This window comes from Gymnoscopelus braueri (genome assembly GCF_963280865.1).
Source record: "Gymnoscopelus braueri genome assembly, chromosome: 3".
NCBI classification, from domain to species: domain Eukaryota; kingdom Metazoa; phylum Chordata; class Actinopteri; order Myctophiformes; family Myctophidae; genus Gymnoscopelus; species Gymnoscopelus braueri.
Window position 1 is genome coordinate 34,473,778 of NC_137612.1, and position 24,068 is coordinate 34,497,845.

The 24,068-nt window shown below is 41.5% G+C and overlaps 2 protein-coding genes across 5 annotated transcripts in view; one reads left to right on the plus strand and one right to left on the minus strand.

The window, feature by feature from the left end:
- The window catches only part of iffo2b (intermediate filament family orphan 2b), a 35,123-nt gene extending 27,098 nt beyond the window's left edge, over window positions 1-8,025 (plus strand). For 2 of the 4 annotated variants that reach the window (XM_080423267.1, XM_080423268.1), the window contains exons 6-8: window positions 753-963; window positions 1,307-1,396; window positions 1,954-8,025. In XM_080423267.1, the coding sequence (XP_080279393.1) occupies window positions 753-963; window positions 1,307-1,396; window positions 1,954-2,193 (541 nt within the window). In that variant the 3' untranslated portion in view covers window positions 2,194-8,025. The remainder of the gene's footprint in view (window positions 1-752; window positions 964-1,306; window positions 1,397-1,953) is intronic. The other 2 variants (XM_080423269.1, XM_080423270.1) reach the window with 1 other exon arrangement.
- Window positions 8,026-8,757: 732 nt separating this feature from the next.
- On the minus strand, window positions 8,758-23,816 carry LOC308082456 (telomeric repeat-binding factor 2-interacting protein 1-like). The gene is made up of 9 exons (XM_080424207.1): window positions 23,686-23,816; window positions 19,703-19,954; window positions 17,479-17,615; window positions 16,882-17,096; window positions 15,548-16,025; window positions 13,861-13,928; window positions 12,367-12,708; window positions 11,965-12,174; window positions 8,758-9,813 (listed from the first exon to the last, which is right to left on the minus strand). Exons 2-9 carry the CDS (start codon window positions 19,936-19,938, stop codon window positions 9,586-9,588), a joined length of 1,914 nt encoding a protein of 637 aa, XP_080280333.1. The 5' UTR covers window positions 19,939-19,954; window positions 23,686-23,816; the 3' UTR covers window positions 8,758-9,585.
- Window positions 23,817-24,068: the final 252 nt, after the last annotated feature.

Below are 24,068 nucleotides of genomic sequence, written 5' to 3' on the forward strand. Positions count from 1 at the left end.
TGGAGTCGTGCTTTTTTTTTTTTTTTGAACATTCAGCAGAACTGCATAATGAATATGACAGACGCAACATAATAATTAGTTATACATAATTCACAAACCCACGATAATAGTAACAAGACAGGAACGACATGGCTCCCATATGGCCAGTCTATTACATCAGTCATCTATGATGTACTCACTTTATCTATGAGATATGGCTCCAGATTTAGATTTCAGCCTGATCCAACTCCCTTTCACTTACATTATGAATCTTAAAAGTAAAAAATAAAAAAAAAAATTGTGCAACTTGGCCTACTGGCAGCATGCACAAGAAATCTGCGACATTAGCCCGAGGACAGAGGGACAAACAAACAATCAAACAAACGAAGACAGACCCTCTGGTAGATATCTTGCTTCTTACAGAGCCACACCATTAAAGTAAATTTTTTACAGAGACACAAATTGGTCATTTTGTCCAAGCGTGTTAGTCCAAAATGTAGCCATAGCATTATCAATGTGCAAACAATCATTTATAAATATGAATATGTCCAGTCTCTCTGTGTGCCCTGCATGCATGCATGCACTCTGTTTTCCATTTCCTCTGTTACTATCTTCCATCTTTGTCTTTGTCTTCTCTGTATATGTGAGTAGATCATTATCTGTGGATATGACCTTTCCTGAATGTGCTGGATGTTTGTCCCTCCACTCCTTCCCAATGTCTATCCACCTCTTGTCCTATCCTTCCGTCCTTTCCCCGTCCTTGTTCTGTACAGACATTGTTCAGATAACTCCTCTGTTGCCAGGCGGGAGACATTTGAAATTGACGACGACTGTGACAGCCTGACGTGGGAGGAGAACGAGGAAACTCTGTTGCTGTGGGAGGATTTTGCCAACTACAACGTGCCCAGTGCCATCGCCGCCGCGAACGGCAACACCACCTGCCCTGCTAACGGCAACATAGACGGAAACCCGGAGGCCGCGAGTGTAAGACTTTTCAAACACCTTAATCCCAGTGGTTCTTAAACATGTTCATGTCAAGGACCCCCAAATTGATACGTATTTGGCCAGGGACCCAATAAGAGAAGATTTTATCAACATTTGTCAACTTTGTGAATATCTTTCAAAAATAGCAGATCTCCATGCTCACAATTGTTGAGACACATTGTTAGCTTAGATAAGCTATTTTCTTCTGGGGACCCCCTGGAACCCCCTCAAGGACCCCTGGTACCCAGGGTACTCTAAGGACTTTGTGCAGTACCCGTTGAGAACCACTGCTTTATCCTACATGTTACAAACATGTACCAATGTTTTATTTATGTTCTCACAGGATGGAAGCCTTGGCAGCCTCATAGATGAGACAGAATCTCTTTTCAAGACCAGAGAGGAAGAATATCAGGAATCCATCGGTGCGATTGAGGTAAAAGTTCACATGACTACCTATTTGTTTACCTTTACATCTCTCTTCTTCATCGATAGATAGGCTAGAAGATAGATAGATAGATGAAGATAGATGAAATGCATAATTGAACGAACTTCCATTCCACTGGCTTACTATAATCTAAAACTACTGCGGAGTCTCCTAGTTAAAAGAATGCTAAAATGCTACAATACTAAAATCACTACTAATAAAATCACAGTCAGTTCGTAATGAGACAGACACATTGCACTGCAAGGAGTCCTCAGGAGCATGTCGACGCTCCGATGAAGACTTAACGTTAGCATGTTTTGTTTGGCCAAAATATGTATGCTGGCATACATATTTGGATGTTGTGTCTTTTGAAGTATGTATGTTCTTGTGTTTAGTGGCACAGAATCGTTTCATTCTGGGACCGCGTGTCCAACTCTCCATTGCAACCCTAATTAGGTCCTACAACAGTGCCACTGGCAAATCTACTCAAATCAAGTATAAACATAGGCTTTAACGCCCTCTCTCTGTTCACCGTACTGTCTACCCCCTGTCCCCCTGTCCCTCAGATGGAGCTGGCCACAGCAAAGAGTGATATGAACAGACATCTGCATGAGTACATGGAGATGTGCAGCATGAAGCGGGGCCTGGACGTGCAGATGGAGACCTGTCGGAGGATGATCAAAGGTGGCAGGAACTCTCCCTCCGCCTCCGTCAGCTCCGTGGCCAGCAGTGACTCAGGGAACACTGACGAGATTCAGGATGAGATCTTGGACAAGGACGGCGAGACCGAAGGCTCGGTTAGTTGATGGCTGTCTAGCCAGGCTCTGCCCCATCTCCTCCTAGCCGTCCCTTGTTGATATAAAGCTCACGAGCTCCACCTTGTTGGACCTTTTTGACCCACAGGAGTCCTGTTGGACAAGCCCCTATACCCCCCCCCCCAAAAAAACTGATGCAGGCCTAGAACTGGTGCTTCTACTGTCTGTGTTGTGTTGTAGGAAAGGAGGGGAAGGGGACACCTTTGCTTAACAACAGGTAAAGATGGTTGCATTTCCAAACTGTGCTCGCTTCCTCACCGCTGCCTTGTAGGTTCTTTAAAGAGCTCCACAGGATACATTTGAAAACCATATTCTCAAACCTTTTCAAATGGCTGAAAAGTCATTACTTGAGTTGCCCCATTTAGGTTCATGATTCATTATAATTTTGGTGAACAGGGAACATAATATACACTAATTCACAAAAATCAAAACACCCTTTTCTCATTTTGGATCACAAAAACTAAATAATCAGGGCTTTCAATCAGTAAACGGAATACTTCTTACTTGAATTACATAAGGTGAGTTATTTGCAGTGCAAATTAAACAGTTACGTAGGAATATATCAATGTTTATTATCAAAGAGGCAATGCAAGAGCTGTCTAGTTATGACGGTCTAGTTTCTGAGGTAACTCTCCAGGGTCACCAAATCTGACAGGAGGAAAGGAGCACAGATATTTGCTGCATCGATGCACTAATCAAATTCTATGCAATTAAAGCCTAATTTATGCTTTGTCGTATGACTGCGTCGCTCACAGAAAATAAACTGTTATTCAACTAGTTGAAATTTATTTTTTATTTTAGGCGAGTGATGCCTTATTTTTCGGTTATTTCCATTAGGCCGGCTGGCGCATAGGGCAGAAACAAAGTCCCTCCACTTCTGTCTGTAGCCTTATTTTTGGACTGGCTTTAATCCTCCCTCATATCTCTTTAAAGGAGAGATCCGGACATTTTAAGTGTTATCTTTGATGTGTCGCTTATCACTCACCATCCTTGAAAGGGACGTTGAGTTATTTCAGAGAGTCCCGTGTCGTCATTTTTTCAACCCCCTCCGTTGGCATAATGGGAGCGCGTGCCTAAGTGAAATTCGTCTATTATAACCGATGCAAAGTAATTTTTTTCTCTACTACTACTCATTGTAGAGTCTCATGATACTCAAACATGCACTGAAAGTTCCTGAGAGGCTAATGCTAATGCCGAACGAGCTAACGCTGTTTGCTTATTTCTCTCCCTGGCAACACCGAGTTGCCAGGTTCTGGGAGAGAAACAAGCAACCAGCGTTAGCTCGTTCGGCATTAGCATTAGCCTCTCAGGAACTTTCAGTGCATGTTTGAGTATCATGAGACTCTACAATGAGTAGTAGTAGAGAAAAAAATAACTTTGCATCGGTTATAATAGACGAATTTCACTTAGGCACGCGCTACCATTATGCCAACGGAGGGGGTCGAAAAAATTACGACACGGGACTCTCTGAAATAACTCAACGTCCCTTTCAAGGATGGTGAGTGATAAGCGACACATCAAAGATAACACTTAAAATGTCCGGATTTCTCCTTTAACCCATACAATTAGCCTTTTAAGCCAAGCAGGTGTTTTGTATGTATAGTTTCAACAGCTCAGTTATGTGCGCTGCAATTGTAAAAATAGTTTGGAGAATATGGAACGTTCTTTCTTTTCTTTTTTTTTGGGATAACTGTAAGCACTGGAACAGTGTCTCCTGATTTGGTCAAATCTCAGGAGGGTCATCTAGAATCCTTGAAAGGACTATCATTAACACCATTGGACTAATAAAATCACTGTACGCATTTATTTACACTGCCTTATACTGATTGCTATTTTACCAAATGCTGAAACAAGCATTGCAATGTTCTCTCACAATTACCCTGTGAATGTTCATTCATCTCAGAGAGAGCAACACATTCACTTTCAAACAGATCAACAATTATAAGACATTATTATTATAATTATTATAATATAACTTACAATTATAAGACCAAGCAACCATTTTATAAGCTCAGATAGAAAAACCAAAGGACATTTTTCATTTGATTTTGAACAGATTGCTACTTCACACAGCCGGGTTAGGGTTAGCATAGGGTTAACATCTTAATCAGAGGGCGAAAGGAGTATATTTGTGACAAACTTAAAGCCACTGCTGTCAGATGATCCTTTGAGAGCTACCATTTCATTTTCAAATCATCAGTGCTTTTGATGGGTCTTGGGAGTTTTCATTCATCCATCTTCTGCGTAAAGGAGCGGCGGCTCTACTCCAATTCTCTCACAGATGACACAAGTCTCTCACAGATGACTGTGCTTCTTACCCTATCCCTAAGGGAGATGCCAGCCACCCCCCTGATAAACCCATTCTGGCCGCTTGTATCTGCCATCTTGTTCTTTCGGTCATGACCCACATTTCATGACCATAGGTGAGAGTAGTGACACATTTTGACCGTTAGATTGAGAGCTTTGCCTTCTTGCTCAGCTCCCTTTCCGTCAAAACGGTGCGGTATGGCGAACGCATACCGCTCCTGCTGCTCCGATTCTCCTGCTGATCTCCCACTCTGCCCTCCCCTCACTTGTAAACAAGACCCCAAGATACTTTAACTTAGCCTAATTGGGGGGGGGGGCTATGGTCTGGATCCAGGCTAACTTTAACTCCTTCACTTGGGGTAAAAGGACTCATTCCCTAACTGAGTTTTCATCTGGTCAAATCATCTCATTGCTGACTGGCCTTTGCTGTTGGCTATCCCCTCCTGTCCGACAGGGGGCGCTGTTCCAGATAGGCTACTTTGGTCCTGCTTTGTCTGCTCTGAATAGGGGCTAGAATTGTCTGACTGTACATAGAGGGCTGTAGGCATGTGACCGTATACCCCAGAGGCCTTTCTGTTCATATTGCTTCGTATGCAACGAATTGTTTTGTCTCCCATTTTGCTGTTTTAGTGCTTTCCATTGGATCGGTATATATAAGCCGATCAACGCATGGGGATGGAAGTGGTCTTTTCATCATGTATTCATTTGTGTTATGATCTTTGCGGTTTTGCTGGATCAAAGACAAGTCAAGTGCTACTTCTACAGTGAAGTTATAAAGATGCAGAATGTCAAAATACACGCCATTTCAGCATGCTTCATAAGACTGGAGGAGTAATGGGACAGTTTTTCTATAACTTGTTATATTTTGAACACAATCGTTGCAATGCAGACAGTGCGCTACTTTTTAAAATCAGAACAAAGATTGTAAAGTAATCAACAATCCACTGTATTTAATGGTGTCATAAAAAGTTTTATTTTTCACTGTCTTTTTATTATTCTATCTAATCCAAATAGTAGGAACATGACCGTGTATTATTCAGCGTACAGTCGTACACTTATTTTGCAGGAACCCCGCACCCCCACCCCCACAAAACCCTATTATATCAAGACGAAAGTGAGACAGCCTTATTCCCAGCAACCTTTTGTGTCAATGTAAAACCAGCCTGACAAGTAGCAGAAAGCCATGCTTTTTATTGGTACTGTACTTTGTAAAGTACTGTGAAGTCCTACATTACACACCCTGTCTATTGTTTGAAAGGCTGTAGCCATCAGTAACGAGTGCTAGGGCTGCAGTACTCGAGACCCATACCGGTCTCAAGTCTGGTCGTACGACCACATTTTGATGGTCTCTGTCTCGTCTCGGTCTCGCCTGCGATTTTACCTGGTCTGGGCACAGTCTCGGACCAGAGGAATTGGGATTTTCTTTCCGCTAATTTCTCCAAAGTTCGCTAAAGCAGTTTTAAGAGATGTACTGTCAACATAAGGGTGCTATTTTGGTTTTGGTCCTTTCTCAGATTTATTCTTGAATTAATTACTTGAATAAATACTATATAAACAATATTTTGCTTACAGGCTTAACATTTCAAATTGATGTTTTTTCTAAGTACTACATACTACAATGGTGTAATTTATTTACACATTATTTTGAATACAGACATCATATAGTGTTTCAGATCAAAGGAGTACCTAATGTTATTAACATGTAAATTATTTTGGAAGACTGAATTAATTGGGCTCAATTCGGATGAAAAATTATTCTGGTCTTGACTCGGTCTTGCCCACTCTCAGTCTCTGACTTGACTCAGTCTGCGTTAATATAGCACTAATGGCAGCCAAGCGGAAACAAGAAAATACTCTCAATTCCTTTGACTCCCTGACGCTCTTCTGACGTAACTCACACCGCTCAAGCCATCTGAATCACACTAACCAGCCAACCAAAACAGGGCGTTTATAATTTCATCAAATATGACCAAGAAATGAATACACAAGCTATTATTGTTTAACATATGCTATAACTGTCCTGTCTTATTTCTGCACATGCCTACCACAAATGTATTATGTTGCATACTTTGATTCAGTAACATTGTTTTTGCATAACCAAAAATTAGGGCAAAAACACCAGGCGAAAAATATGCATCTCAGTTTTGTTCTCCTCGAGTGTAATTAAAAACAAATGACATCCCATTTAAGAGACTGTAGAAAAACCTCCTCACTGAATGTTGTGCGATGTGAGGAATGGGTCTGTTCCCGTCATGTTTTGACTTTTTATTTCACATGCAGATAAAGCCCCTGCCACCGCCATGTCTCTGAAAAAAAGTGCTCTATGTCGTTACCACTGCTTCAAAAAGTTAAAATTTAACAACTGTTGGAAGCGTTCCACCACAAATCGCTTTTTAAAAGGCGGCTGCTTTGTGTGTGCTTTGCAGTCGCTTCCCGTAATGGGGTTTGAATGTAAAAAAAGAAAAAAGAAAAGTGGAGGTGCCTGGAAAAAACACTTTGTGTCAACATACCTTATTTAGAACCCACTCAAAAGTGTTAGTAGCGATCCAGTGGTATACAGTATGCAAGCTTGCAGACTTGTGTTCTGTTTTAATAAAGGGGCTCTTACATAATTATGTTATATTATGTTATTACATGTATGACTCATGTAAATTGTATCCTGGTGGATGTGAATGTTTCATACTGATAATAAGGGTTTTATATGAACGGTTTTTATCAATGTAGCGCAGGGGAATATATGGTTGTATTAAAAGTGTCATTACACAGTTATTTTACTTGTTAATTTAGCATAACAGTCTGTTGACAAGTTAGATTTTTACTGCTGTCAGGTAAAATTCTATGTGCAAGAGTGATCTTTCAGGAATCAGGTAAGAGAACGGAGACATTGGAATTAAAATGGCGTTTCAACAGGTCACCATTTACTCCAACCTTAGATTTTTACGGCGTGGAGCCAAAAGGGACCAGCTGTCTAGAACTGGGTTGATCTGCACCTCTGTCCCCACAGACGTAGACCAATCAGAGTTAACCACACTGCTCAGCTGATGCTGCTGCGCCACTCACAGCTCACCTCACACTGCTAAGCTCACCGTAGCATGTTAGCACATCAATGGTGCTTCCTTCTCAAACTGCAAACCTAGAAACTTTGCTATCCATAGCTACTGATTGCACAGGGATGCCATGCCATGATCAGACTGTCTTGGTTTTACCTGACAGCAGTGATTTGCTTGTGATCTCATAAACATGATAGAAAGAGAATAGCAATATTTGTAAATGTGGCCATAATTGAATGATGTCGATTACTGAATCCTGTCTAAATTCAGTACCGAATTATTTTTAAGTATATGATTTGCCTGCTTATATTTCAGTACATATCTCTTTACAATTGTGAAATCCATTTTTTTTGTGTAAGCTATTGATACATTGTATTCATGGGGGTTGGGTTATGTTGTTTCAAAAAATAATGAGTGTACAGTTGGTATTTGGGTCAAATTAAATAAAATGGTGGATTGACTAAAACCAAGGTCATCATGTCTCATTTAACTTACGTGTTTTCTGCTTTATTTAATTATAAACGGTGTTACTGGTGAAGTACAAATGACAAAGTAGAAAAAGAGGATTTGTTTTCCTAATAAAGGCAATGAATACAGGAGTGTGTGTGAGAGAGATTTTGGCTGAACGCATTTTATATCACCATTCATATTGACAAACCCTCACTTCTACTTCAGGGTTCTTGCAAGTTAGCTGAGCCACAAGCAATTGTGAAACTATTGTTCTGAGGCCATCAGTTTACAGTATGTCACTGTGTGCACAATGACTGAATTTGTATCATCAATCACAACACTAGGCCATGAAACTTCATATACGGTATAAAGTCTCACATCAATATCTGACATATGACGCAATTCAGAGGCCACGGTCAAGAAGGTCAATTATTGATCAACATCGTACATAACTCCTGAATTATTCATTGCGGGATGAAAGTTTTCTCAAGCCATCTCTCTTCCCTGTTTTTTTTCCCTAGAGAATGTGAAAAATTAACAGTATATAAACGGACAAATGTGGCATTTCACAGTCAACTATGCACACCTATGTCCTTGTTAGACTTGTAACTGGTTCCTTCCAGACATCTAACAGTTTTTCTTCCTTGATTTAAAATGAACACATATAATTTCATAACATCTTCAATATTTTTTTATATAAACAAAGATATTTTATTTTAACATACAGTATTTCAACAATACAACAATTACATAAACATGCAACAACATTCAAACTTTCAACAACATATTTAACACTCAAAAACATTTCAGCTTGGGATCTCAATAGAGCAACTGGAGTGTTGTCCTGGGGCCCAAAGTTAATTACAATAGGTTTAGCATGAGGAACCAAAAGAGAATCTGTGCCACAGATTAACAATCATTGTTTGAACAGTTCGGGCTGGGCAATTAACTGAAAATATATTGAAACCTACAGTATATTTAGAACAAATAACCGAATAAACGAGAAGCAAGGTTTTTTAAATATATATTTGTTTTCTTATATATCGACAAATCAAGATTTTTTTAAATAATATCAATTAGTCTGCTTAACCACTTATTATACTTTCTTGTACAATAGTGGTGTACAAAAATAGCTAAAATAGACAATCTATAATCTCGTGACGCGTTGTGAGCTTGTACATCTGCTATTTTCACTACTTATTTCTCACAGATTTTCTAATAATCGCTCATTAATCATAATCGAGGCAAAGGTTTGAAATAATCGCTCTAATAACAGTACAGTACATCTAACATTAGCTGTCAAATGAAACAAGGCATTTATGCACATTAACCCATTAAAACCGGGAAAGCATCTGTCATTTTCGATTTTTGCGTTGGCTATTCATAAATAGCAGATATACAAGCATACGCGCTGCGAGCTTGTACATCTATTTTTGAACATTTTGGAAGTGTGAGAACTACTGATTTAGAAGGCATTTGTAGAATCGGCCTCAGGTTTTAATGGGTTAAGGCTAGATTGGCAGGCCATAAAAAACATGTGGTTTAGCTTTTTTTTAACCACCTCCGTTGGCTTCTATCATTCTACCTCAAGGAAGAGCAGTCTTTTGGCCACGGCCTCCTCTCCAAATTTGTCCTGGAGTCGTTCGCGGACCACAAGGTCACCCGACCGCAGGAAACTGTCGTCGAAGCAAGTCCAGCGACTCCAAAAAGGTCCCAGGACAGAGGAGGGAGTCAAGAGGAGAGACCAAGCAACAGCAAGATCTTCACTGGCCTTCAGCAGAACCTTGGTTAAGCTCCTCAACTCCTGCAAGAGGGTAGAGGAGAGAGAGAGTGACAGACAGAGAGGTGGTGAGAAAAGAGAGAGAAAAGGAGTCAAGTAACTTATTTATATAAACATTTCATACGAAAAGCATATTCAATGTGATTTAAAATAAAACAGAAACAGAAAAAAATTGATACATAGAAATTGTAATAATTAGAACATAAGAATAAGAATGAATTACAATTATATTACAGTAAAATAAAAAATAACTATACACTTCAAACCTAGCTAAAAGCTTGTAAAAATAGTTTTTTTCGCCTGCTTTTAAAAGAGGACACCGTTGTAGTAGACCTTTGTTCAAGTTGCATAGAATGCCATAGAGTGGGACCATAGTGACTGAAAGCATCATAACCTGATTTAGAGTTTATTCTAGGTTTGGAGAGGAGACCTTTATCTGATGATCCAAGGGATCTGGTCGGTGTGTATGGAGTGAGCTAAGCCATTGGATAGATTTAAAAACAATAAGAAGCACTTTGAAGAGAAGATAAAATATGAGTGATGTATTCAAACTTTCTGGTTTTAGTTCAAACTCTGGCAGAAGTATTCTGAACAACCTGATGTTTATGCAACACCTAATTGTGAATCCAGCAAAGAGTGCATTACAATAAACTAGCCTACTAGAAATAAAAGCATGTTGTGATGTTATCTATTTTCAGATTTGTTTGTGTTCGTTTATGTGCTAAAATTGACTTTGAGAGCTGTTTCACCGTACAATGGAAGTCAATGAGATACTATTTTTGGTTTAATATTTTCCAATCAACTGCGCAATATCGCCAATTGGACTAGTTACATCATGACACGGTAAGTACACAATCCAAACCTCAATTAAAGTGGCCTTGCACTTTAAGCTCAGCATCAGATTGAACTAAAGTGGACCAAGAATCGACCCTTGAAGGACTCCAGGAATGCCTACTTTGTCTGATTCAAAGTTGCCAATTGAAATGGAAAAAGACCTTCCAGTAAGATAAGATGACAACCAGTTTAGAACTATGCCTTTAAGGCCTAATCAGTGTTCAAGTCGATGAAGAAGAATGTTGTGGTCTACTGTGTAGAAGGCTACACTGAGGTCAAGAAGTACCAAAACAGAAATGTATCATTTAATTTATTATAATAATTTATAATTGTCAGTGCCAGTTTTAAGGTTGTTTACTACTCTGACCAGGGCCGTTTCTGTACTGTGATTGACAATAAAACCAGACTGACCAACAAACAAATAGAGAAATAAAATAAATTGTGGTGTGCCAGATAGATTTGTCATTTTTTATATACAACCTTTCCCAGATCGGACAGTAATTCTCAAAGACAAGTGGATCAAGATGAGTCTTTTTCAACACTGGTGATATAAGGCATGTTTGAGGTCTGTGGGAAAGATTCCAGAGTATAGTGAGGCATTAACAATAACCAGAACATCGTCAACCAGGAAAGATTCCAGAGTATATTAAGGCATTAACAATAACCAGGACATCGTCAACCAGGAAAGATTCCAGAGTATTAGTGAGGCATTAACAGTAACCAGGACATCGTCAACTAGTCAGCTAAAAAGATTTGTAATCATCTTTGTGGGAATTGGGTCAAGAGCACAGGTTGCAGAGCTTAACTGCACTTGGATCCCTGGGTGAGCTCGGTCAACTAAGTGTATAGGGTTTAACTGGTTAAAATAAACATATTTCTTAACATCTATAAAATAAAATAACTACTCAATATTTTTATACACACAAAAGATATGTTTATTTTTGAAATATTTCAACATCCACAGGTTCATAAACATTTCCGCATGGAATCTCAATTGAAAAAGACTATGTCCTGGTGGCAAAGTTAATTTAGGTTTTAGCATGGGGAACCAAGAAGAGGGCACAGTGAACAAATCCCATCCCACAGATTAACAATAACTGTTTGAAACGACATAACAGTACATTTAACATTACCTGTAAAACAAGGTACTTATGCACATTTAACATTACCTGTTAAGTAAAACAAGGTGCTTATGCACATTTAACATTACCTGTTATGTAAAACAAGGTGCTTACGCACATTTAACATTACCTATTAAGTAAAACAAGGTGCTTATGCACATTAAGACTAGATTGGCAGGCAATTTTTCTCAACCTCCTCCATTAGTCTGCATCATTCTACCTCAAGGAAGAGCAATCTTTTGGCCACGGCCTCCTCTCCATATTTGTCTTGGAGTCGTTCGCGGACCACAGGGTCGCCTGACCGCAGGAAATTGTCGTCCGAGCGAGTCCAAACAGGACCCGGGACAGAGGAGGGAGTCAAAAGGAGGGACCGGGCAACCGAAAAATCTCCACTGGCCCTCAGCAGAGCCTTAGTTACACTCTGCACGTCCTGCAAGAGGGTGAGGGTAGAGGAGAGAGAGAGAAAGGAGAGATAAAATATGTGAAAAACTAAATCAAAGAAGCAGCAGTCAATATGATTGATAAAAAAATACAAAATAAACCAGTTTCACACTCTGTCTATAATGACACAATACAGAAGGTAAAAGCCATACTTCATCAAAGAAAAAAAGTCTGTTCTCACCTGATTGGTCTGCTTCATCAGCCCTCTGATTCGCTGTATGTCCTCTTCCAGCTGGGTCTGAGTAAGTGAGACCACAGCGTCCTTCTTTCTTTGCTGAGGGCAGGAGGAAGTTCCTGTATTGTTAACAGCCGACTGAGAACGACCGTCCTGGGATTCACTGTCAAATATGAAGAGGTGGGCCTTGGACGTGGAGGAGGTGGGAGGGTCGCTGGGCACAGCCCCAGGACAGGCAGCCTCTGGGGGCTGACTCTTCTCCTGGAGGGTAGGTCCAGCTCCGGGGTTAGGTCTGTCCGGTACTTCTTCCTCATTTACACTCATATCCGGAGTCTGGTCATCACTAGACTGGAAAGACAGGAACAAACAACTAACACTAAATACAAAACAGAAGGAAAATAACAAACTCACATTAAATAGGAGTTTGTTGAAAGGAAAAGAACAAAATGCAAAGAAAAGAACAAACCAATTTTACATACAAAATGCAAGGAACATAAACTATCCTTAAACACAAAGCACACAAGGAACATTAACTACCATTAAATACAAAACACAAGGAAGAGTAACTATCCTAAACCACATGAAGCCTAGTGTCCCTATTTTTGGGGCTAACAGTCTGTGAAAACAACCTATCTACAAGCTCAAAACTTGTCACGTAAACGTTGCAACGCATTGCAAGCTTGTATATGGGCTATTTTCGGAGAAGAGACTTGTAGAGGTGTAGATTGAAATACTAACGGAACTAGTATAGAGCCCTGGGTTACCACAGTCAACTAAGTATATAGGATTTAAGACAAGTGGTTAAATACAAAACACAGGGAACCTAAACTGTCTTAATACAAAATGCAGGGCAAATTAACTATCCTTAGATACAAAACACAGGGAACATAAACTATCCTTAAACACAAGTGCTTGTAGCAAATAAGGTGCCGCTTATGTTGAGACCTAGTTTTATGAGGATAGTTTTGTTTTATGAATGCCATGTTTCAGATGTAAACAATATGTATATGCCAGTTTCCCTGCCGCTATAGGCAGCCTGTGTCAACAGTTTCTCCCTCTGCATTCAGATCATTTTGCCTACAAATGTATGTCATGCTGTTGGTTGTTGCAATGTAGTCAGTGATGCCTTAAGCCCAGTCCACACCAATGATGTCCAACTCAACAAGTTGCAACCTGCAACAGAATCCTAAGACTGCACCGACCTGCCAACAGGTCAATTCAGAGTTTCAGACCGCTGGAACAGGTTGAAGTTGCAACTCATTGCGTTGCGAAACATTGGTGTGGACTGGCTGCCGTCAATGCACAAACCAATTTATTTTACTTTATTCGTTTTGGACGGGACAATGCACATTCAATACATATACGTGAATTCAATCAGCTTAACAAGATCTCATGTAAAGATACCAAATTTATGTTAATCTCTGAGGATAGTTTTTTGTTACAGATCATTATTATTCATAGCAATGCAACATTCTTACATTAGAAAAATCAGTATATTACCTCAAACTCCTTTGATGCCATCTCCAGGATACCCAGCTTTCTCTTTTTCTTTCCTCCTGGCTGTTGCTCTGTCACAGAACAAAACAGAACAGCAGAGCAGAAATACAGATCAACTCCCTTGTCAATCAATCTGTGGCATCAAAGATAGACTAAAGCCTGGTTTATAGGTTTATAGTTTATTAGTCGTACAACAGTGTGTTGCGCTGGAAATAGCCGATCTACAAGCTCACAATGCATTGCACTGCGAAACAGTGTAAGCTTGACACCAACGTACAATGGAGTACGAGTATAAACTAGGCAAAAACACAGCCTTCACAATGGCCATAGCTTAGTGGGTAGAGGGGCCGCCTGGCAAACAGAAGGTAACCGGTTCGCCCACTGGTCCGCCCAGTATATATATACTATATATATATATGTGTGTCAAAGTGTCCCTGAGGAAGAAACTTAACCGCTACAAGTTACAACCCAGAGCGCTCATCATGACCATTTGAGCAGCCATCAGCTGGGTGAAGTTGAAACTGAATTTCCCCTGTGGGATTAACTCTTTAACTGCCACAGTATATATGTCACAGTACGTTTGGAGAACCAGTACGATTGAAGACAGAGCGCTCGTTTTTAGGCACGGGGCTCCTTCGGGGCGAGGCGGGGCTTTTCGAGACAGGGTTTATTAGCGAGGCTCGCGAGGAGGAGAAGGAGGACGGCGCTGCGAGGCGGGGGGTTATTACGCGAGGCTCGCGAGGAAGAGGAGCCTCCTCCTCCTCCTCCTCCTCCTCCTCGCGTAATAAACCGTCCCGTCCTCTCCTTCGCGGAGAGCGCGGAGAGGCGGGGCTTTGATGCGCCGACGGAGACCTGTCTTTTGTTGTTCCCCCCCACATAGCAACCAGGAAGCTACGCTAGGGGAACCATAATATCTATGAGGGGAACGCTGAACACGCGTTCACACGCACGGCGCGCCGACTTAGTGGAGCTTGAGGCCGAGGAAGCGCGCCCTCGCGCCTCCAGGCGCGAGTGCCCGCGCTGACCGGCCGATGCTCCACTAGTCGACTCAGCGCCGTTTGATTTGTAAACCGATAGGGACAGAATAGTTCTTTTCATGGATCACTGTGTGTGTGTGTGTGTGTGTGTGTGTGTCAGGGAGAAAGTAAAAAAAAAGCCAGAACACAATAAAAGTATCTAAACAGTCCTGCTTTCAATAAACCAAAAAAAGCATGAGCGCGTGCGCGTGTGTGTGCGCGTGCGTGTGTGTGTGTGTGTGTGTGTGACTGTGTGTGTGTGTGTGTGTGTGGCCATATATGTTTGTGCACAAGCCTGGCTTGTGGCTCCCTCTAGTGCTGGGTGGGTGGTAAAAACGAGCGCGCTTTCTTCAATCGTACTGGTTCTCCAATCATACTGTAACATATACATTAATAAACTCACCCATGCCCAGCTGTTTTTGTGTTGTATAACCTTTTCAAGTAGTCACAGAATATTTATCTCCAGTTTGATCGATCCCCTGATGGTTGCTAATCACTGAGGGTTTCACTGTGTGGTTTCACAAATGTCAACCGTGTCCATGGCAGTAATAAAAGGTCTACATTATGTTGTTGTGTCATTCACTCACATCAAACCTCAAGTGTGATAAACGGTTTAAAACCTGCTTGATTTTGCAGTATCAGCGCAAAGCAACACCATGGGGCTGCTATCTCACCTGAGGTTGAAGCTTGGCAATTATCTGACACCATCTCTCCACTCTCTCCTCTGTCTGTTTTAGGGCTGGGTTGGTCTGTGGATGTTCCATTCTGAACAGCATCCTGGTCTGTGGCTCTGTCTTTCTGGGGAGTGGAAGTGTCTTTCGGGGGAGGGAGCTTGTCTGTTGATTTAGGCTTCTTAGATGGTGGAGGTGACACTGTGGTTTTCCGGGGAGAAGGAGGGAGCGATGATCTGGTCATTCTTTTAGATGTCTGTGGTAGTGGCAGCTCGTCAAGGTCAAGCTGCCTGCGTAATGATCGACGTGGAGGCTGGGCCGGTGTGGGGGAGGCTGCCTGCTTCTTCTCTAACTTCTGAGAAGTTGGGGACTGAGCTGGCAAAGAGTCCTCTAGTATGATGAGCTCCGGTTGGGGTGCGCTGGTCACATCCATTTCCTCGGACTCTGACTGAGAGCTCCCAGAAGGTGCTTGGCCGTCTGTCTGTAGAACATTAGAAATTCCTGCTTAGTTCAGTTCAGTCAGTACCAAAACACACAAGTATTAGCCTGTCAATTATCAAGGAAATCAGAAAGTAATGCATACATAATTCATAGCTTTTCCATCATGGAAGTGGTGACCTGCAAATATAAACTGTGCTGGAGCGCAGCCTGCAGAAGTGCAGATGCAATTAATTTTTTATTTTATTATATTAAATTTGATCTATTGTGTTGAGGAGCAACAATTACACTGCCTGCAATGTTGTTAACCACTTAAACCCTATATACTTTGTTGACCACGGTCCCTCTGGGTCTATTCTTGGCCCCGCAATCTTTTCCCTCTACACCAAATCTCTTCGCCAAAACTAGCCAAAAAACAAGCTCTCAAAGAGTCACATTGTGAGCTTGTAGATGTACTCTTTTTGCCAAATGTTCAAGTGGCCTTGAACCTAGCTGTGGTAAATGGACTGTTCTGGTGTGTGCTAGTGGAGGAGATGTCTGAGGAGGAAGGGCATCTTTCTCAGCTGAGGAGTTTTGAACGTCTGTCTCAGGCTGCTGTTTTTTTTTAATAAACTGATATTAGGAAACTTGTAGATTTTAAGAAACACAACTCTAGACACTCCATGAGGACAACCTATATCATTTCAGTCTTATATCTTTCTTAAAAAAAAGTAATTGGGTAATAATGGGGATCCTCTCATGAAGGTAGCAGATGAAAAACAAGGCTGTGGATGTTTTTGCACCTCACAAGAAAATGTAAATAGCTACATGATTTTAGGATTCTTCAACAGCCTTATTGCTTCCAATTCTCTTCATCTGCCATTCCCCTCTTATAATAGAGGTGAATCCAATCTAATTACCTTGGTCTCTGCCTCATTTGTCCTCTTCTGTTCTGGGGTAATTTTTCTGTGAGCCAGGTGCTTCTGGTAGCGGGCTTTCATCGACTGCCAGGTGTGAACCGTCACGCTGCTCTTCTCCATTTCTTGCCACAGCTGGTTCCCTCCTATCCCATAATTGTGTTTGGCGACGTAACTCAAAATGGCAGCATCCTCCTCAGGAGTGTAGGGTAACCTGCCTTTATACATTTTTTGGCAAATAATAACAGTAAGTTTAAATGTGCTACCTGTGACAAGTAAACTATTTGTCAATAAATGTGAGCAGGATTAGTTGACACATTATAACAGACAATCGTAAGGTTGATTTAGACTTACCTTAACTGTTACACACTGAAAATAGAAGACCTACATGATCACAACGCATTGCTACACGTTGTGAGCTTGCAGATCAGCTATTTTTGGTGAGCAACCCGGCGCGCAACCATGTATAAATCAGGAAATATGGTTAGGTTCATTGTTCATAAATGAAATATTTTGATGTGTTCACTGATCCAAACATGATGGGTTATTTTCTGTTTTGCTTGCATAGTCGCTTTTATGGCCTTTGTTGTCAAAGATTACCTCCAGTGCCAGAGCTATGCCTGCTGGATTTCTGTCTGGTGGAGGGACCGGTGATTTCAGGGTTCAACCTGTAGTCCTCAACCTCCAGTTGCTCGTTCTTCTCTACACAATCCTTGATGTATTGTGTGGACACATACCTAGGCAGAGAACAGATAGTAAATCTTACAGTATATTCTCTACACATTCCTTAATGTATTGGCTGGACACATACCTAGGCAGAGAGCAGATAGTAGTACATGATCTTACAGCATAATCTATTGTTTTAGATTCTTGACAATCTAAAAAAATATATTTTTGTGCTTTATTTCAATAGCGTCAGTGAGAGAGACAGGAAAGGCAGACAGAGAGCAACCTTGGGACACGAATTAGACATTTTGCAGTTAGGGCGCATACCATGGGTTAGCCCCTTTCGGGACCCTGTTTACCTTTTTTGTATTTGGGAAGGCGGTATACCAGGGTCCCTTGTTGGTTAGAACACGCTCTCTCGTACCGGCGGCTACCACTGTCTGGTCTCGGGCGTACAGCTCGTCGCTTAGAAGTTGCAGAGATTTCTCAAAGGTACCAACAAGAGCAATACTAACACGCGAGAAAGCGGCATCAAAAAGCGGGGATCGGCGATGCCGTTTAACATTTTTAATAATTTAGTAAACCTTAAGCTCATTTCTCACACTCTGCTCCACTGCCCATGTTCCGCCTCCCCGCGTTGTGATTGTCATGCAAGCGTGTAGGAGCTCGCCAATCAGAGGCAGTAACGTAGGACGCGCAGCTTGTCAGTCACCGCGGGGGGGCGGGACATGGGCAGTGGAGCAGAGTGTGAGAAATGAGCTTAAGGTTTACTAAATTATTAAAAATGTTAAACGGCATCGCCGATCCCCGCTTTTTGATGCCGCTTTCTCGCGTGTTAGTATTGCTCTTGTTGGTACCTTTGAGAAATCTCTGCAACTTCTAAGCGACGAGCTGTACGCCCAAGACCAGACAGTGGTAGCCGCCGGTACGAGAGAGCGTGTTCTAACCAACAAGGGACCCTGGTATACCGCCTTCCCAAATACAAAAAAGGTAAACAGGGTCCCGAAAGGGGCTAACCATGGGTATGTGTCCTAACCATTCAGCTATCATGTCACCCCATCATACAGTATCATTCAAATTCTCACCGAACAGTAACAAAACAGTACAGTAAATTAACAACACATTGGGTGCCAAAACCGTATATATACGGTTTTGGCCATACTAACGTTGAGTGCCAAAACCGTATATATACGTTTTTTTTTTTTTTTTTTCCTTCACAGCAACAGGAGATATCACTCCTACAAGATTTAGACTCCAATCCACCTCCTGGTTAACTTATGACTTCAAAAACCTGTATCTCGGCTCCTGTGTACTTTTTTTTTTTACAATGTTAATTTAACTATTTTCAACTGGCTGCAACTATGGAACGGATTACCGAATGTTTTAAAAAAAAATCCCCCGATTGTAGAGACCTGTATGTGTGTAATGAGGGGATCACCGTGAGGACGGTGATCACTGAAAATATTTTGTGACTACTTGAAAAAGGTTCAACAATTGTTAAAGATCCTGGCACTCAAAGTATAATATTTTAATAAACCTCTGGCACCCAATGTGTTAAAAGATTGTATGCTGCTCTCTTGCCTAGATTACTCTTGGAAAAGATTTCAACAAGAGTTAAATAAAAGGATATGATGATGAAAAGCTGTTACACAGAAACAGCTGTCTAACAAATTATTGCCCTGATGGTATACATAGTAATGCTTTGGATTGGTTACAAATATACAACTTTCTAAATTTAGCATACATAGGAAATAAAACTGTGTATCCTGTATTGCTTCTTCTCCCAGAGGCATAGTAACCCACTTCATCAAGTATTATTTAAAGTTCAGGTGAATTACAGGCTTCTTAGCAACAAAAAAGAAAAACGTGAGTCGAATTATGTGCAGCATTTTGTTAATGATATGCAGCATTTTCTTAATGATTCATTATATTGACTGCAGTGATGGAAACATGGAACTAATAAAAAAAAAAAACATTAGGACATGCATTTCAACATCGGTGCTGCAATTTATACTTCCATCATATGATGGAAAATAGCAGATCTACAAGCTGCCAAGCGTTGGGAGCTTGTAGATGTGCAATTTTCGGCTGTTGGCGTGTGTGGATTCCCTGTCCCATGCAAACAGATCAAGCCATGCTGAGCTTATACAACACCTACCAATGAGAAACATTTTTGGGCATAGACTCGAACTCCTCAGGGTCTGTAAGCAGGATAGCTCCTGGCTCCTGGGCTTTGGTCACCAGCCCGCCCCCTGCCTTGATTTGGGGCTGGAGCTGTTGCTTAGTGGGCCCTGGACGCAGGAAGAACCGCATGGGTTCACCCTCCAGCGTCATGAAGAGCACTGGGGAGATGGGGGACTGCTTGCCAGCTGTGTCCTCCTGCCTCTTCGACATGGCTGGGACCTCTTACCTGGTGGAACGAGCATAAAGACACATTAGGCTCATGGCTGAGAGGTTTTGTAATAACATAACATACCTTTAAATAATTACAATACATTCTTCAGGGCTAGATATAGCAAAGGTTCTTCCTTGGCCTACTGGGAGTGTGCATGCAAAGTTTCACTCTGATCGGTCCAGTGGTCAGTGGTGCCATGTCGGCTTATTATAAGCGACTTTGGGCTTCTTTTTCTGTAAAGTTGCTTGTAACAATTGGTAGTTGCGGCTTGCGTTTTTTAGGCTTGCTTCCAAATGTTTTAATATAAACCAGTGGTTCTCAAATATTTTCATAAATGTTTTGTGGCAGGGAGCATTTGTGTTAATACTCCAAATATTCCACATTTAATTAAGAGTTTTTGGAAATAGCAGATCTACAAACTCACAATGAGTCACGTCAACGCATTGTGAGCTTGTAGATCGGCTATTTTCAAATAGCCGATGCATTTACGTAGGTTTAAAGTGCTCATGTGGCCGAAGTTGCTTCTTTTGGGCTTGTTTTCCTAGACCTGGTTGCTTCTTTCTCTCACAAAATATGGCAACACTGCCAGTGGTGCGTGGTTTGGGAATGTACGGGACCGGTTGGCAAACCCCGCCCCCGACTGTCTTCACTGGCTGAATAACGCCTCCTTGAAAGGTACATAGGTGGGCCTTGCTGTATGTTATGCCACGCAGTTAGTGACAGGACACTGTTACTAAAAAAAAAACACAATATAAAAGACAGCTTTTGTGCACTTGTGCAGTAGGAGAGGCGTTCTCACATGCCCTATTTTCCTGTACAGTTTGCGGTATATACCGTTCAAATTTTTGGCAAAATAGTTGAGTACAGAACTTAGATATATGACAGTACAGACTACTGAGACTAGGCATTTGGTGATGAGAATTGTCAATATAGCATCCATGATCCATCCATCTGCAGGCTGGCAGACGGCTGATTGATTGATTGATTGATGTACTTTATTTAGTAAGACATTAGAACATCAGTACATGGAAGTATAAATTCACAATACAAGGTCTACTAAACTGGGAGACTCATTAAGCACTGAGCTTGTTTAAGATGAGATCCCCATGCACACAAATCATGATGACATATAAGAGACAGACAGATATACGAACTACTATACAGAATGTCATACAATCAGCTTACAGGTTACTGGTATGAAGAGTGAAAAGAATGGACAAGAGAAGAAAAATAAATGGGGGGGAGGGGTGTAGGGGGGTAGGTTAAGACTTAGACAGGGGCCGTTTTCGAATTGCAGCCTCCTGAAGGTGTATCTTTAGGGCAGTTTTGAAAGTGAGTAGGGTTTTACACTCCTTTACTCCTTTTGGTAGGGCATTCCACATTTTTGATGAATAGCATGGAAACGAGTTCATTCCCTTTGTTGAGCCAAATCTGGGTTGAACATGATTAGTGGAGCTGACTCTGGTGTTATGATCGTGGACTTCATTAACATTTTGGAAGTATTTAGACAAATACAGGGGGATTCCAATGTTGTGGTGTATCTTGAAGACCAGGCCCATAGCAAGTTGCTGTACTCTGTCCTCAACCCTAAGCCATCCAATCCTAGCAAAATGAGCAGGGGTTAGATGGGTTTCGTGATTGAGGCCAAGAAGTAGCCTTACTAGTTTGTTTTGGGATGTTTGGAGCCTTGTTTTTAAGGCCTTGGAGGTGTTGTGATACCATGAAGTGCATGCATAATCATAATAACCTTGTATGAGGGCCCCTGCAAGAATCTTCAGAGTATTCTTACTGACTAGACGTCCAATCCTATACAAAAAGCGTATTCTTTGGTTAACCTTTTTGATCACTCTTTCTGCGTTTTTGTTACCGGAGAGGTTTGCCTCCAAGATGGAACCCAGGTAGGTAATTTCCTCCTTTCTTGTGATAACATCATCACCCACTTTGATCGTGAAACTCTCAACTGGACCCAAAGAGGATTGATTCAGTTTTACCCAGGTGTAATGATAGTTTGTTGTCGGAGAGCCAGATGCAGATCTTGCTGAGTTCAGAGCTGACTTTTCTCAACCTGCAGCCTGTCCCTGTCCGAGACCAGCAGAGCCGAGTCATCTGCGAACAGGAACAGTTTGCAGTCGCAAGCTGAAGACAAGACATATCGTTCACATATATCAGGAACAGTAGAGGTCCTAGTATATTTCCTTGCGGAACACCACAAGTCACTGGGAGGGGAGGGGACTGGGTGCCGTTTACTTCCGCCACTTGCTCCCTCCCTTCCAGGTAGGATCTCATCCAGCTCACCGACGTATCATCAAAATCTATTGCTTTGAGCTTATCGATCATAATTGGGTAATTAACGGTGTCAAAGGCCTTCTGGAGGTCCGCAATATTTGGCATTGTCGACATCTTGTTTGATAAAGTCGTTCAAATAGAGAAGGCATGTGTCAGTGGAGTGGTTTGTTCTGTGGGCTGTTACTTAATCCATTGAAATAAAGAAAAGGAACGGATGGTTTTCTGCTGAGGAAACAGCAATGAAATCGACCAATTCCAGAATAATCATTATCTCAATATATTCTATATATGATCTATATCATTATCATCACAGGGTTCTGGGGGTTAACAGAGCTGCTCCTGCAGTCTAAAATCTCCTCATTCCACTCGGGGCCCGGGGGCGGGGTTTGCCAACCGGTCCCGTATGTTCCCAAATCACGCGCCAGTGGTGCCTGAGATCATAGATATATATAAAGGCTAGATGGCTCAAGGGGACGGCGCAAGCGTAGCTCAACCGCGGCCATCTTGAAACAGTCATTCATAACATTATGTCTATGGTGCATATACTTTGAAATAACCATAGCGTGCTCAATTTTCATCTGATTTTCAAACGGTTTGGTGTATTGTAAACACCAAAGATGTAGTTATGATACTGCATACTTATAATTATAATCATGTTTGTTTTTATTTTTTATAATTTTATAATTTTATAATTTTATTACATCTTTGGTGTTTACAACACACCAAACCGTTTGAAAATCGGATGAAAATTGAGCACGCTATGGTTATTTTAAAGTATATGCTCCATAGACATAATGTTATGAATGACTGTTTCAAGATGGCCGCCATGTGGCAACGTCGTACTCCATTGGCCAGCAGCGCGGGTGAGTCATCTAGCCTTTATATATATCTATGCCTGAGATAAGCTGCTCTCACAGACATGGACTGACAGGGGCGAAAACATAATTCTCCGCCTCCCAGCCTTTTCCCCCGGCCTGGCGGAGGAGATGACAAAACTAGACAGGGAAACGAAGTCACACGTAAATTTCACCATCAGACTGTCTGATGGTGGTTTCTCTTCATGTCGTTGTGTGTGCAAAGGCCTGACTTGAAGGTATCGTCATCCCACATACAAGGTTCTGAAAGGGGCTAGTTGCAGTGGTGTAAAATACAGTAACCAAGTACATTTACTCAAGTACTGTTCTTAAGTACAATTTTGAGGTATTTTTTTTTTACCTTACTTCTGAGTATTTCCAAATTTCAGTGCGTTTACTTCAACTCCACTACAACTCAGAGTCAAATATTGTACTTTTACTCCACTACAATTATTGTTCTGAAGAAAGGAGCTAGTTGCTAATGCTAACCGAGCTCCCTCCCCCCTGCAATGATGTCCATGTGTTCATCTGTTGACGTTCTGCTCAAAGCATTTAGTAAAGCGATACAGTGGAACCGTTAAGACTGTGATCAGACACTAAACTCACCTTTTCCTGAATCCTGAGAACAAAACTGTATTGTTATATCTTGTTTACGTTTTGTTTTCCCGCGATAAACACCAAAACACTGGAGAGCCCACGTTTCCTTGTGCGCATGTCTGCTCTTGCCTCTCTATGGCTATTACCTCGCGTCACCTCTGGGTTGCCAGATCGGAATGACAGTTTCCAGCCCAAGCAGCCCTTAAAACCAGCCCATTGCAATAAAAACCAGCCCACATGCACTCTCGATTTTTTGGGCTTATTTTGGGCTTGTTGGGCTTGTTTTGGGCTGTTTTTAACTTTAAAACAAGCCCAAATTTGATGTGCCTACCCAAGGCTATTTATCCCAGCCCAATGAGTTTTAAAATAGCCCAATTGGGCGGAAAACCGCC